This window comes from Mastigoproctus giganteus, chromosome 8 (genome assembly GCF_048544385.1).
Source record: "Mastigoproctus giganteus isolate SK-2022 chromosome 8, ASM4854438v1, whole genome shotgun sequence".
Taxonomy (NCBI): domain Eukaryota; kingdom Metazoa; phylum Arthropoda; class Arachnida; order Uropygi; family Thelyphonidae; genus Mastigoproctus; species Mastigoproctus giganteus.
In genome coordinates, this window is record NC_143582.1 from 100,183,733 (window position 1) to 100,199,840 (window position 16,108).

Genomic DNA, 16,108 nt, shown 5'->3' on the forward strand with positions numbered 1-16,108 from the left:
AACGTCCTCTACCGCATGACGAAGTCATTTTGGACCCCGCAATGCTATGTGATTCCGATTCGTCTTTGTGCCCCCTACACCTCCTGCAAGTTTGTCGCACTGATAGTGAATCACCCTGTATATATATATATATATATATATATATATATCAGGACATAACCCCGCCTGATCCACCGTGGACAAATATCCCTGCAATTTACGATGACTATTTCCAACAGTGGGGAAAGAACACCTTGTCTTCAATATTGCACAGTTACATGAAGCTCACTCTGCTTCTAATTCACAGCCATAAATAGTAATACCAACTCCTCTCACCCTGTAATAAAACAAATCCATTCGAAATTACTTGTGTGTAATGAGTCAAACCACAACTGTGACATTCTGCTGAATTCCAGGTCATTCTGGGATAGCAGGAAATGAAAGAGCAGATCTTGCAGCCAAACAACCAGATACTACTCTTTTGCAGACTTTTCGAACCCCATATACTGATTATAAACATATAATCCGTAAAGCATGTTACAATAGCTGGTCACTAATCTGGAGAGGTTATCCAGGAAACAAATTATCCAAATAAAACCAGAACCAAAGCTGTGGCCCTCCAGCTTCCAGAAAAGCAGACGAGAAGAAACAATTTTAGGAAGGCTCAGGATTGGGCATACTCATCTCACTCACCTGTATCTATTAACTAATGACAGCGCACCACAATGTACATCATGTCAAGTACAACTGACCATTCCCCATTTGTTAGTGGACTGTCCCCACATTCAGAACTTCCGCTTAGGTACTTTTAAATCAATTGCTAAAACACAGTCATCAATAAATTTATTGCAGATTCTGGGAGATGATCCTAATAAAAAGGAACTATTTACTTTCCTAAACCGGATAGAAATATATCATAAAATATAGTTATTATTTCATATTCACCATTAGAAGACACAATATGGCCCAAGTAGCCTATGTGTCGTTAAACCCAACAACAACAACAAATCCACCACATCCTCTTTATTGACCTCCAAGCCCAAACTCTTGCCAATGGTCACAATCTCGTTTACTAGAGTTACATCTGTCTCCTCAAAGTCTCTATCAGGCACACAACCTGTCCAAAGTCTCCTCCAGGCAGATTGAAATGTGCGGTTAGAGACATTGTTCCATGCCTTGTCAATGAGGTTTATGCAGTGGAGGATATGGAAGTGATCCTTCCAAAAATCACGCAGGGTCAAATCCGTGTCATTGGTCACCTGGAAACACCTGGAAAAAAGAGCCTTTGTATATAACTTCTTGAAGTTGGAAATTACTTTCTGGTCCATGGGCTGGATGAGAGGAGTGGTGTTAGGAGGCAGAAATCTGACTTTTATGAAGTCATATTCAACATCAAGGTCTTCTTCTATACTTGGAGGATGGGCAGGAGCGTTGTCCATAACCAGCAGACACTTAAGGGGCAAATTATTTTCCTCAAGGTTCCACAGTTGGCATAAAAACTTCAGTCAACCACTCCATAAAAAGTAATCTTGTTACCCAAGCCTTGCTATTCGCTCTCCACAATACCGGAAGTTTACCCTTTAGCACTTTATTGCGTTTAAAAGTGTGAGGATTTTCAGAGTGGTAAACTAAAAGAGGTTTAATCTTACAATCCCTACTTGCATTAACACACAATAAAAGTGTAAGCCTGTCCTTCATTGGTTTGTGGCCAGGCAGTGACTTTTTTTCCTCTTGAATTATGTAGGTCCTTCTTGGCATTTTTTTCCAAAAAAAAGTCCCGTTTCATCGCAATTAAAAACTTGATGTGGTATGTAACCTTCACAGTTGATAAAGTTTGCAAATTCTTCCGCATAGGCATCTGCTGCTTTTTTGTCCAAACTAGCTGCCTCTCCAAACCTAACAACACTATGGATTCCAGTTCGTCGACAAAACTTCTCGAACCAGCCTCTACTTGCTTTAAATTCATCAATGCTAGCATCACTTGTATTCGGCATTTTCACCACTAAATCACCGTGCAAAAGGAACGCCTTCTCGCATATTAGGGCCTCACTTTTTTTTTATTATTATTTTTTTTAAGTCTTACACTCAATTTTATCTTATTTTTTTTAGTTTTAAACTCAACTAGCCTTTCTGTCAGCATTTGATAACCCTCTCAACTTTGCAGCCATTAAGTTGAGGTAAAACTGGGCACTACTTGTTAAAATTTTATATTTGGAGTTGGCAAAATGTTCTTTTATAAACATAAGTTTTGATTCTTTGTCATTTCAATATGATAAAATATTTACCATTATCATATCGTTTTAATGTAATTTTATGTTGTTTTAATTACAGGAGAAGGATTGATCACAAATAAACTTCCTGTTCTTCAGACAGCTCATATACATCAGGTGGGTGGTTGTGTCAAAGTTACTCATAAATTTGTAATAGTTGACTTTCAATTTTCACATATTAGCTAGCATTAGTTATTGAGTTAGCATTAGCATTAGTAAAGGCGTATGATACAAGAAAGCAAGCTTATACAGCATCATCAAAAAAAAAACCCCTTGTTTCACCCATGCACTTGCTCCAAATGTTTGTCTAGTTGTGCCATGAATCTATTTAAGCTATCAACTTCTATGACGACAGATGGAAATTTGTTCCAGCAATCAACCACCCGCTGGCTAAAGGCAAACTTCCACACATCTATCCTACAACTCTCTTTCCTCAATTTGAATTTGTGCCCTCTCTTATTCTGAGCAACCCTTTGTTTCATTCACTAATCTTGTTACCCTTCTCTGTACTCATTCCAGCAGCTCTACATCATTTCTTAAAATGAGGTCTCCAGACCTGTATACAGTACTCAAATGGCTTGACCATTGCCTTATACAAGGGGATAATCATCTCCTTATCCCTGCTAGAAAAATTCCTGTATATCATTGACAAGACACTGTGCTACTCTTGCAGACTGTCTACACTGCTCAAAAATTGCCCCCAAGGTCCTTTTAATTCTCTACAATTGTCAGTGTAGTACAACACAGTTGACACGTTACTCTGGGGTTACTGCTTCCCATATGCAGTACTTTACATTTGTCAATGTTAAATTTCAGTTGCCACCTCTCAGCCCATCTGCTCAACTTTTCTGAATCCTGTTGCAGTAGCATACTGTCATTAACAACCCTGCCAACCTTCGTATCATCTACAAACTTAGACATTAAGCCTGATATACCATCATCAATATCATTAATAAATACAGAAAACAACAATGGACCAAAAACTGAACCCAACCCTGGGGAACTCCGCTAATAACACGAAGAGCAGTGTCCATTGATTCCCACTCCCCACTCAACCATCCCTTTATCCATAGCAGCAATTTACCTCCAATGCCACACTGCTCCAAATTGTGCAACAGTAACAAAAGCCTTTCTAAGATCCAAATATATGATATCAAAATTATTCTTTTCATCCACATCATAGTATCCAATCAGATTGGTCAGACAAGACTTCCCCTTAACAAACTCAGCTGTGTCCGAGCTAAAACTGAAGACTTGTCTAGATGATCTTGCAGTGCTTCTTTAACCAGTGCCTCCATTAATTTCCTTGGAACAGAAGTTAAACTAACAGGACTGTAATTACTTGTGTCGCCCTTTGAATCCTCCTTTGTGAATTGGGGTCACATTTGCACATTTCCAGTTGATGGGTCCAAGGAAGCTCTCCATTAATATAACTGGATAGATCTTATCCACTCCAGGTGCCTTTCTTATATTTATCTTCAAAAATTTCTTCTCCACTTTGCTCTTAGTTAATACAAAATCATCTAGCTCACTTCCAGAGTTTAATACAAATCTGCCATTCCCCTCCCTGAATAATTCCTCATGGTGCCTCCGTAGCCAGGTGGGCAGGAGCAGCAGTGCATAGCACACGCTTCTTGATTAGACCGGGGTTCAAGCCCGTGACCACTGAATACGGAGGATGCAGAAAGCTCAGGGAATGACCAGCCCATATCCCAGAGCAATGTAGCCTTAGTTGCTAATGCTCCTAAAAACCAAATAACAAACAACAAACATAACTCCTCATGTATGAATGTAGATGCAAAATACTCATTTAGTTTGTTCGCTACCTGTGCAGGATCATCAACAGTTGAACCATCGATATCAAGTAGACATTCATTCCCTTCCTTCTAGAGTTTACATAAGTGACAAACTCTTTGCTGTTTTTCGTTGCATCCTTTGCCAAAGATTTCTTGTAATCTGCCTTTGCCTGCCTAACCTTCTTTGTGACTTGGTTACAGTCCAGCTTATATATATCATAGGCTCCCATATCATCTGTTAATTTATATGAATCCCATGCATTTTTCTTCTCTGCCACATGTCTCATTAGTTCATCTGACATCCATTTAACCTTGAACAATATTTCTTAGTTGGTATGAAAAGCCTAGTAGCTTCCAAGATTAATCCCTTGAATGCTACCTGATTGGAATTTTTGGTAACATCATCAGTTGCTCCTACCCTATAGAATTTATAAACACTTTTTTTTTTAGACCACTGTAGTCACCTTTATGAATGCAAAAACCCTTCCCTTTACCCCTGATGGTAGTTAACTCTTTGAGTAAATCCCACTTCATCACTGCCACCTAGTGGTTCCTTTATCTGCAGATTCTTAATGCATGAAGAATCACTACTGATAATCAGATCAAGAGTATTACTCCCTCTAGTTGCCTCCTGAACATGCTACTGTAGAAAACAATCATGTAATAAATCCTCAAAAAATCCTTGCTAGTGTGTGAGTGACCAACCCACAAATTCCTGTCGATATCTGGGAAATTAAAATCCCCCATTATAAGACCACCTGATTTACTGGCCCACTCTATTTCTCTGTACAGTTGTTTTTATACTGTATTAGGCCTATAACACACTCCTGTCAATTTTGCTTTCCCCGTGCTTATGTCACACCAAACTGACTCGACACTGTCGACTGGCTGTGTTTCTTAACTAATAGCATAACCCCTCCTCCCTTCCTTTTCGGTACACATTTTACTCCCCAAATTCCATTTCTGCATTCCTTATATCTGTGTGACACACACAATGTTGTCAGTTTGCATAGAATTCTGATAATCAGGTCTATATTAAACTATAATGATTTTTAATTAGAAAATAAAAAGCTGTCCTGTATTATATTTTTTCAGTCTCAAGCAATGTTTTGTTTCCTCGTGTGATAATGAAGAATTATCCTTACTTCGGAAATGACATTGTTATCTATCAGTTGATCCAAAGTTACAAATATAATTTCCATAGATCTTTGCATGTCTATTCTGCAGCCATCCTTTTTCAATTCAAGATAATGTCTCCTTATGTGTGCTGTCTGAAATTTGATTTAATCAATTCATTTAAAGCCTTAAAATATGGTTTCTAAGCACTGCAACTTGCAGAAATTAGTCATTCAATAAGAATACCCTTTTGTGTCCTTCATTGAACATGTTGCTCTTCTCTGCACCCATTCCTATAATTACACATAATTAAAATGAGGCTTCCAGACTCAAGATATAACGTGGCCATTGCTTTATACAATGGTATGATCATCTTGTCCCTGATGGCAAAATTTCTGCATATCATTGAGCTCTCCTAGCTTGTTTTTTGCTCACTGATGGAACAGCAACTAAAGCACTATAATGCATTTATTACCAACCTAAGTGGTACAAGTTTGAATTGTCCTAGCAGCTTGTTTGCACTGCTCAGAGAACTTAATGTTGGACTGTACAATGACCTGTGAATCTTTTTGTTCTTCATCACCTTGAATGTGGTAATACTCAATTTGGTATGTTATTCTGGGGTTACTGCAATCTATATACAGTCATTCACATTTATCAACGTTAAACTTTAATTGCCACTTCTCAGTCCAGCTGCCTAATTTTCCCAGGTCTTGTTGCAGTAACAGTATGCCTCAATTCCTACCATTAACCACTCTGCCAATCTTTGTATCATCTGTAAATATATACACTTAGTGATCACCGAATTGTGATCATCCCTTCCATAATGGACTGTGCCACATAGTGCGCAGTATAAAAATGCTGAACAGCTTTTTGCTGTTCAGCATTTTTCTTGCATAAATTTGCATCTGGCCATGCAAGTCAAATTGATAAAATAGCATATATCGGATGTAGCAATATATCATAGAGTTTCAAAAGGTCATGATTGTGGGAGTTTGTATGTCATGTGCTTACAGCTTACTGTGGTTAAGGTGTAATGGTGTCAAACTACCTCCTGCTGACAGAACTGTTAAAAGATCATGCAGCATAGATGTTTGTAGTGAGGGAAAGGTACAGCACGTATGGGCTCAATGGCAGGCCCCTATGCAACAATTTCTGAAATGCAAGAACAATATCCCAGATGACAATGCAGCACACTCAGATGACCCAAAAAACTCTCCTTAGCATTGATCATTGTCAATGGTGAATGCTGTAGTGTCAACAACATACTGGTTGGACACTGGAGGATTGGAAATGAGTGTGCTGGGCAGATGAGCCCAAATACATGGTGCAATATGCCACCAGGTGCCTTTGTATGTGGTGCAAGCAACACAAGTCCATGGACCCATTGTACACGGTACTCACTATCTGGGCAAGTGGTGGTGATTGCTTAATATGGGGCATGGTTTGCTGGCAAGGACCTCTGGTGTGTATGAACCAAGTTTCACTAGTGGAGACCACGTGCACTCTGCCATGTTTCATTTATTTTCTGGAAAGAAACAAGATCTTCTAAGACAAAAATGTGCTGTGTCATCGGACCTGTGCTTGCACGAGTGGTTCTAAGGAACACATCTTGGTTGGCCTCCAAATTTGCCTGACCTCAATCCAATTGGACATCTGTAAGATACATTGGAACAGGAAGTAAGGCATATGGACACGCAGCAATAATCTATTCTAACACTTTGGGAAAACTTTGCAGGCAACATGGCTGCAGATCCCTACGGACATCTTTAGGCATCTAGAGGAGCTAATACAAGGACAAACAGTGGATGTTTTCCATATGAATGGTGGCTCAACAGAGTATTAGGTACAGGTCACAATTCAGTGATCACTGATTGTATATTTATATAACTAAATCAGTATTGTTTGGATAATGCCATCATCAGAATCCTGTCACTGTGCAGTGCAAATGACTAAATTGTGAAACTTTCATACTTCTGAAATATGGTAAGTCTTGTTGGGGTTGAAACGTGATAAAAAGAATTTGCTGCAACCACTGAAATGGAATTAACTGCTCTGGTTACTACATTTATAAATTTATGGGCTATACAAGTAGACTAACATACCAATAGTAGACTTAATTTTTTTTTTAGGAACACATGTTCCTAGAAAACATTTCTGTACTATTCCTTTTACCTCTGCAGAGGAACTCGTATACACAATTTCAGTGATGCCCAAACATTAAACAGGATTTTAAAATGGCTGTATTATGTATCATATCAAATATCCTAAATCGTGCTAAAACCTTATGATTCAACAAAAAAAACAACATTCTAAAAAAAAAAAAAAAAAAAGATACAGTAAAACCAGGATAAGAAATTCCTGCATAAGAAGTTTCTCCCTGATATTAGGTTTGGTTTCTTAATACCCAATTTCAACTCTATTGTAATGTAGTATTTTCCCACGGAAGTTTCCTTGGTAAAATGTTTTCCCGGGATAAAGAATACACAGTATACAGTGGGGCCTTGTACCATGAACTTATTTCGTTCCATGAACCGGTTCGTGGTACGAAACACGATTTCCCATAGTATCCTATGGGAAATAAATTAATTGGTACTGGACCCTCCACAAAAAAAAAGGCCACCATTTACATACACTATTTATTCTTCTTCATAGTTACAGGTTCTTCATGTTCTTCTGCCTGTTTCTGCTTTTTAGCATTGAAGAATCTATCCAGTGTTGCTTGCTTTTCTCTCTTTTTAAGGAGGCTCCTGAAGTAGTGAAGCATTATGTCATTGTAGAGGTTCCCCCACTCTGTTCACTTCAGCTGTGTTGGAGTGCCACTCCAACACCCTGTTGTGAAGCTTCTTCCAGTCCTGAAGAATCTCCTTGGTAGTAGCTGAAGGCATTGGACCTTTGGTGATGTTTTCCTCTTTCTTCTCCTCTGAGGAAACATTTTTTTCCGTTTTCCCAACTGATATTTCTGCAGCTCCTTCAATTCTTCAGTGGTCAGCTGCACTTCATGATCCTCTATTAACTCCTCCACTTCCACTTCCAGGTCCTTAGCTGCTGCCACAATGTCCTTCATGACTTGGGCTCCATTATCAGGTTCTTCTTGAACACAGGCTGGCCACAGGTTTCTCCAGGCAGAGTTCAGGTTACTGACTGACACTTCACGCCAAGCTTTTTCTATGAGTCTAATGGCGTGCACAATGTTAAATTCTTTCTTCCAAAATTTCCTCAATGTCATGAAGCGGGAAGCATGGCAAACTTCAAAGTGCTTTGGTGTAGAGTTTCTTTTTTTTTACTTTTTTCTTGACGTGTGCTATGACATTCTGGTCCATTGGCTGACGTAGAGGTGTAGTGTTGGGAGGTAATAAAACAATCTTCAGGAAGCTGAACTCCAATTCCAGGGCATCTTCTAAAATCAAGTAGGTGGCCAGGTGCATTATCCATGGTGAGGACAGCCTTCGGTGGCAAGTTCTTTTCCTCCAGGTATTTCTTCTCTGTAGGTGCAAAGACTTCAAGCACCCAGTCCTTGAAAAGAAGCTTAGTAACCCAAGCTTTTAGGTTAGATTTCCAGTAGACTCCAAGTTTACCTTTGACAGTTGAGTGCCTCTTAAATGCTTTTGGTGTTTCAGAATGATACACCAAGAGAGGCTTGATCTTCAGGTCTCCACTGGCATTGGCAGCAAAGAGGAGGGTCAGCCTATCCTTCATAGGCTTGTGGCCTGGCAGAGCTCGTTCGTCCTTTGTGACGTAGGTTTTACTGGGCATTTTTTTTTTTCCAGAAAAGCCCAGTTTCATCACAGTTGAAGACCTGTTGTGGTAGATATCCTTCATCTTTCATGAGCTTCTGAAATTTCTTGGCAAATTTATCAGCGGCTTCTTTATCAGCACTTGCTGCCTCCCCATGCTTTATGACACTGTGAATGCCCTCCCTTTAAACTTCTCAAACCACCCCCTGCTTGTCTTTCAGACAGATGACGTCTTTGCTGATGGTATCTCCTGCCATTTGCCTTTGGTGGATCCACAATAGCAGCAAGTTCTCCATTCTCGATGGTCTCTTTGTTCTTCAAGATGGTTCCAATGGAGGATTTGTTGACTCCATATTCAATTGCCAGATCAAATACCCTAGCTCCTTTTTCATGCTTGGCAGTGATGTCTTTCTTGGTTTCAGTAGTGATTTTCTTGGGCTGACTTACACTGACACTTTTCTTAGGACCCCTTTTTTTGAACCTTTTCAAAATCTTTTTTAAATTCTTTTCAAAAGAAACTCAAAAAACAAATTTGGAACTTTCCTGAAACAAAAGAAAGACATGGTGAATAAAACAGAATGTGTGTTGTGTTTGTATTAACCACTTCTCTTATTATCCCGAGTGGGCTCGGGTTAGCATTTTGATGTCATAAATTATTATCCCAAGATATCTCGTGGTCATGTGCGAATTTGTGTTCTTTCAATACTTACCCAAGTGAAGCTGTCGGCACGTGGTAAAGTAGTGCATTCATCGCAATATGGCTCTTGTGGCTCTTCGCTGGTGGGTGCGTTCCTTGGAATATTTTTATTTGAGACAAGTGTCAGATGACTCCTGCTGATACTTTGCATATTGATGTCACCTGGTGTTCTTTCCTGAGCACTGTGATGCACGAGGTTGTCTGTTTTGTTTTCAAGAATCAATTATGGATAATGAAGAATCAATTATGGATAATTAATAATGAAGAATTAATTATGGATAATGACTGAAAAATATTGCAGTTCTGATAGGGATAATAATTCTAAGAATATACAACATTGAATATCTCATTGAATACTTCAATTTGTCCCATAATCAAGCATCATATTACATGGCATAAAAGCAATAAAAATCGTTATTTAAAAAAATTTGTATTTTTTTGACACGAAAATAGGGAAAAATAGTAAGTAGTAAATAGTAAAAACTAAAAATAGGAAGAGGTTAAAACCCGGGTTCGTGGTACAAAAAGTTTGTCGTATGGGACGTTCGCCATACGAGTCCCCATTGTATTATTATAGTGATGTCTTCCCACTTAATACTTTTTTAAATATAGAAATTCTTTATTTTTATATTAAAAAAATATAAAACAATATAAACATTTTGGTAATCGAACAAGTTAGTGCCAAGCATCAGTTTAGTTCATAGTAAATCACCAAAATAGGTGAAATGGCATCATTTTTGTTACATCTCATATTGTGAATGGAATGTCTTCACAACGAGTTGCCTCAATATTGCACTATCTCGAATAAGCAACGCTTCACTAGTGGAGAAGACTAATGTTACTTATTCTCGGCAGATACCACCGAGAATCCACTGGAGAAATGTTGCCTATAGAATCCACTGCTGAAGCGATATTGAACTACCTTATTCAAGATAGTTCAATATCAAGGCAACTCGTGAAGGCATTCACAATATGAGATAACAGAAATGATGCCATTTCACCTACTACAAAATGATGCTTGGCACTAACTTGTTCGATTAGTGAATTTTCCGTAGTCTGAGGCTTTCAGCACCTTTTTAGTATAAACATTTTAATATAATGGAGGTGACATTAGCCAATTGTTTTCATCGATATCCGTAATTGGATAGTGTTGACTATCAACTACCCTAAGTTCTGATGGTTGTGAACAGTTCTGAATTACTTAGTGGATTGTTGCTCTGTCTTATTGCAGTTGTGACCTTTTAAGGTATATTGATACTCCAAAGGAGCTCATTCTTTCAACTTGGTAATGAGTTCAATGAACGGAATATTAAGCAATTAGAAATCCTCAGTTTAAACATGTTTCCTGCAGGCAGAGTAAAATAGTGATGAATTCTGAAATAGATCTTTAACTGTGTATCTTTTCATTTTTATTTGTGTACTTAATATTACATACCCTTAGATCATTTTGCCTTCTAAGAAGTTTTCCCTCGTAAGAAGTTCTAAATGTCCAATCCCTTGGAAAACTTCTTATCTGGGTTTTACTGTATTTAATTCCAAAGCAGATAAAAATATGTATAATGGCTGTATTATGTATTTGTACCCATTCAAATATCCTAAATCTTGCCAAAACCTTATGATTCAACAAAAAAAAAAACATTCTAAAAAAAAAAAGATACAGGTGAGCCAGAATAAGAAATTCCTGCATAAGAAGTGTGCAACCAAAACCTACTGTAAAATATTCTGGACATTCTAAAATTTTATAGAACTAATTTTTCTTATTGGAAATTCAATTCTGAAACTTATTCTGCCATGTACATACATAAGTTTCACATCTTGTTCAAAAACCAGTACAGCAGGCCCCCGTTATAACGCGGTTCGCTTTACGCTGATTCGCTATAACGCTGTTCTTATATTATAACCCGTATCTGATTATAACGCTGTCACAGATCACTATAACGCTCTTTTACAGATTTCATTTTTGACATATTAACGAAATCGTTTCATTTGATGGAGTTGATAGCTTGAAAATGAATAGCAAAACAGTATTAAAACGTTTCCCACGCCGACTTGAGAAATTTTCCCACGCTCAGTAAAATTTTCTCGCACGCTAATTTAGTTTCAGTACAGTGACTTGTAACGTAGTTCCGCGATCAACATTTTAAAAAATGATCAAGTATATTGCTTGTAATATTTGCGTTATATGCATTTATCCGGTCTAGTCATCACTCAGTAGAGTATTAGACATCGTGCGTAACAGAAAGTTTACTTGAACATTGTATCATAATTAATTCAACCAACGCGGTTACATTTTCGAAGAGCTAATAATGACCGACAGGAATGAAAAAGCAACAACGTCTGGGCGCAGTACGAAGACTATAAATGTAAGAAAAAGACTGAATTTGAAATGTAAATTAGACGTTTTGAAGGGAATCGATTCTGGTCAACGACAAACGGATGTGTGCCATAATTTAGGACTTGCAACTTTAACTGTAAGAACAATTATAAAAAAATGAATTAATTTTTGCAGCGGGAAAGATAGCTGTTCCACTGCAAGCAACTAGGACTAGGCCGGCTATTAGGATTGAAATGGAAAGACTTTAATTTTATTGAAGATAATATTCCAATGTAGAATAAAGTTAAATATTAAAAAGAGAGAGAAAGGGATTAGCCAATATGATGATCTGAAGAAAACTCGCCTAAAAAAAAAAAAAAAAAAAAATTTATGTGGAACCATTTAAAACTGGTAAGGGCTGGTTGAATAGATTTAAAATCCAGGGAGAAGCCGCAAGTGCAGATCAAGGAGCCGAAACTTTCAAAAAGAACTTTTGTTAAAATTATTGAAGAGGGATATTATGTGTTATAATTCTCAATAAGTTTTTAACATAGATGAAGAAGGACTTTTGTGGAAACGAATGCCTAAAAGAAGTTTCATATTGAAAGAAGAAAAAACATGCCAGGTTTCAAAGCGGTGAAGGATCGGTTGAATTTATTGTTGGTTTTAACGCTGCGGGGGATTAAAATTAATACCCCTTTTAGTTTATTTGGAAGAGGGCCAAAGTTCATTTCAAAATCCACACATTTTTCATGATTAAATTCATCAATTAAATTAAATTCATTATTTTAATTGGAATTTTAAATTTACTTTTGATACGCAAGTAGTTACCACATAATTATACATATGCAATGCAGAATATTTTATATGTGCAAATATTTGAATATTAAATATTTTGACCAACATTTGTGCATCTTTTCATTACTGTTTATTATTCATTAGGAAATATCCTATGGCACTGACCGCAGCTCATAAATACATATGTTACCTTATGAGAAAGCGGCGCTCGCTTAGCGTGGATTCACTTAGCGCTCTGTTTTTCCGGAACGAATGATCAGCGTTAAGCGGGGGTCACCTGTATATATCAATTTGGTGAAGGTAAAGAAAGCCAACACATAAGACCACGGGAAACTTTTAGCAGTCAAATGCATTTCTCGGTACCACAGCTTCTCCCTGCATTCTCAGTAAACAGATGGTGCATGTTATCAGTAATGGCAGTAGAAGTCGATAATGATGTATTGATTAGTTTTTTTTCTCATTATTAAAAGAAGATTATTGGAGTTCGTGAGTATAATGCCTTCGTGGTTGAAATTTACTTACAGGTACACCCTCCAGACTGCCTCAGTCTTAAGGTGTTTATCCCCCTTCCTGCTGTTTTAACCTGATAGGAAAATGACTTCTACGGCAACTACTGATAACATCTACTGCTGACAGTGGTAGAGAATGAAAAGGACCTGGGGGTAATTGTGCAGGCGTGAAGTTCTCTGAGCAGTGCAGACGAGCTGCAAGAGTAGCTCATGGTGTCTTGTCAATGATATACAGGAATTTTTCTAGCAGGGACAGGGATGTGATTATTCCCTTGTATAAGGCATTGGTCAGGCCACACCTTGAGTACTGTATACAGGTCTGGAGGCCTCATTTCAAGAAGGATGTAGAGCTGCTGGAACGAGTACAGAGAAGGGCAACAAGATTAGTGAATGGAACAAAGGGTTGCTCTTACGAAGAAAGGCTTAAGTTTTGCAAATTACAGAGCCTGCAGACTAGGCATCGGCGAGGTGATCTGATAGAGGTGTATAAGGCTTTGAATGGCTTGAGCATGCTCAATGCCGATGGGATTCTTCCTCTTGCTCAGAATAATCACCTGAGAGGGCATAAATTCAAATTGAGGAAGGACGGATGTCGGATAGATGTGGGGAAATTTGCCTTTAGCCAGCGGGCAGTTGGTTTGTGGAATAGACTCCCATCGCTTGTTGTTGAAGTTGATAGCCTAAGCAAATTTAAGGCTCAGCTGGAGGGGTGAAATGGAGTAGTGGTTGGTTTTTTTTTTTTTTTTGGCTGATGCTGAATAAGCTTGCTTTCTTGCATCATATGCCTCTACTAATGCTAATGCTAATAACATGCACCATCTGTAGAAGTCATTTTCGTGTCGGGTTAAAACAGTGGGAAGGGGGTATAAACACCCTAAGACAAGCAGTCTGGAGGGTGTACCCATAAGTAAATTTCAGCCCATTCATGAACTCTGATAATCTGCTTTTAATAATAAAAAAAAACTAATCAATACATTGTTATAGACTTCTACTGCCATAGGAAACTGATAACACGCACCATCTGTTTGCCGAGAATGCAGGGAGAAGCTGTGGTACCAGGAAACGCTTTTGACCAGTAAAAGTTTCCCATGGTTCTCATATTGGCTTTCTTTACCCTGACTATTAATTTATTGCAATAATAAATGTTTACTTTCTTTCTTTGTAGGATACAACAGTCCCCTCCTTAGGGGAAACGCCTCTGGCACCAATGGTTGCTATTACTTCTGAGCAAAGCAGCAGTGTTTCCATTATTAGTACACATTCTGCTGAAAATAAATCAGTGCATTCTGTAAAGGATTTGGCATCTAGATTTGAACAGATGTTCAGTGGAAAATCAACTGAAAATGCATCTTTAGAGTCTGATGTAAAAGAAGATTTTTTATTAAAATTACAAGATAATGGTGATATTTCACATGATCAGTCTTCTGGACAAAGCTTTAAAAATTGCATTCAGGAACACTCTGCGGAACATGAAAGGTTAGATGTGCCAGTTCATTCAGAAGATAAAATACAAGATGATTCATTCTTTTTATATAATTCTGCATCTCATAATGAATTTACTTTACCATTAATTGCTGGGACTGATAGCAATCCACATAAGCATTTAATAATTGGAAAATGTATCCTAACAGAAAATCATTCCATTCCTGAAGGCTCCACTGATTCTGAGACAAAGGAGTTACAACTTTATTCTGTGGAAACTCCAACAGGTGTTATGCAGAAGAAAAGGCCTGAGAGACCTCCTGATTATGAAACTGCCATACAAAGAATTGGCCTAATCAGGACATGCCAAGTAACACAATCAGAAAGCCCCCAAAAGCCTGCTGCAGTACCAGGACCGCAAGTTCCTAAGACTTTACTTTCATCATCTGTGTTAGTAGAACCATCAAAGAAGAAACGTGGGCCAAAAAAGAGTGTGACTTTCTCAGACAAAGTAGTTTTGGTAGCATGTGCAGATGATGATGATAACGATTATCTTCCCAATCCGTTATTGGAGAAGGTTTATCGTCAACACCTTCTGCAAAATGGTGCATGTGAAACTGCACCTTTAAATATTCCTGCAGATTTTCCCCAAGAAAGCATGCAAAAAGAAGACCATCCTGAGATCCAGTGCAAGGAGGGTCATTCAGAGAGGACTAATAGTGTTCCTTGCCATCTGTGTCACAAGAAAGTTGTTAGTCCTCCCACTGTGTACTGCCCAGATTGTGCTTTTTATATGTCCAGGTTTCAGCCACTTTCAAATTCTAATTAGATGTTCGTTATTTTTCTGGTGGTGTAATTCCAGAAAAAATACTCCCACCGACCTTAGCCACAAAAAAATTAGATAATGCCATTTACTTATAACTTGTTAGGTGAGAGAGAAAAAGGATTCAAGCATGCCATTGAAGTGTATTAAACAGTATTTCATTTAAATTGTAAGCCAACTATATGTTGACTAGTTTATTCTTTAGAGAATTCAAGTACATAAAAAGTACACACACATACACACACCAAATCAAAATTCTAGCATTAAATACTCATTTATGAAAATTGTGTATAAAATATTCTTGTGTGTTTTTTCTCTGTTAATTTGTATAGATTCTTTGATCTCATTTTTAAGTTAGAAATTTTTCCACAACTCAATGAATAAGCTGCTTTAAAATTCCATACACACATAAGCATTCCACTGAGTGTATATAGAAGCATTCTCACACATATTACTATAATTTCTACTTTTGCACTGTTAATAAAATCAAATATTTTTTGATTTGCAAAGACCTGATGATGTGCCAAAAAAAAAGGTCAAACAGTATTTTTTTCTGTAAGCTTACATTATACAAACATTGAGCACATGTAAATAAATTTCTAACGTGTATATAAATTTATGCATTTTGTTAAAATATTTTTACAGAT

General features: G+C 37.7%; 1 protein-coding gene across 1 annotated transcript in view; it reads left to right on the forward strand.

The window, feature by feature from the left end:
* ec (ubiquitin specific peptidase echinus) overlaps positions 1 to 15,701 on the forward strand; it is a 378,892-nt gene extending 363,191 nt beyond the window's left edge. The window contains exons 16-17 of the mRNA XM_090378841.1: positions 2,311 to 2,366; positions 14,382 to 15,701. Coding sequence (XP_090234967.1) covers positions 2,311 to 2,366; positions 14,382 to 15,467 — 1,142 coding nt within the window. The 3' untranslated portion in view covers positions 15,468 to 15,701. The remainder of the gene's footprint in view (positions 1 to 2,310; positions 2,367 to 14,381) is intronic.
* The last annotated feature ends 407 nt before the right edge of the window (positions 15,702 to 16,108 follow it).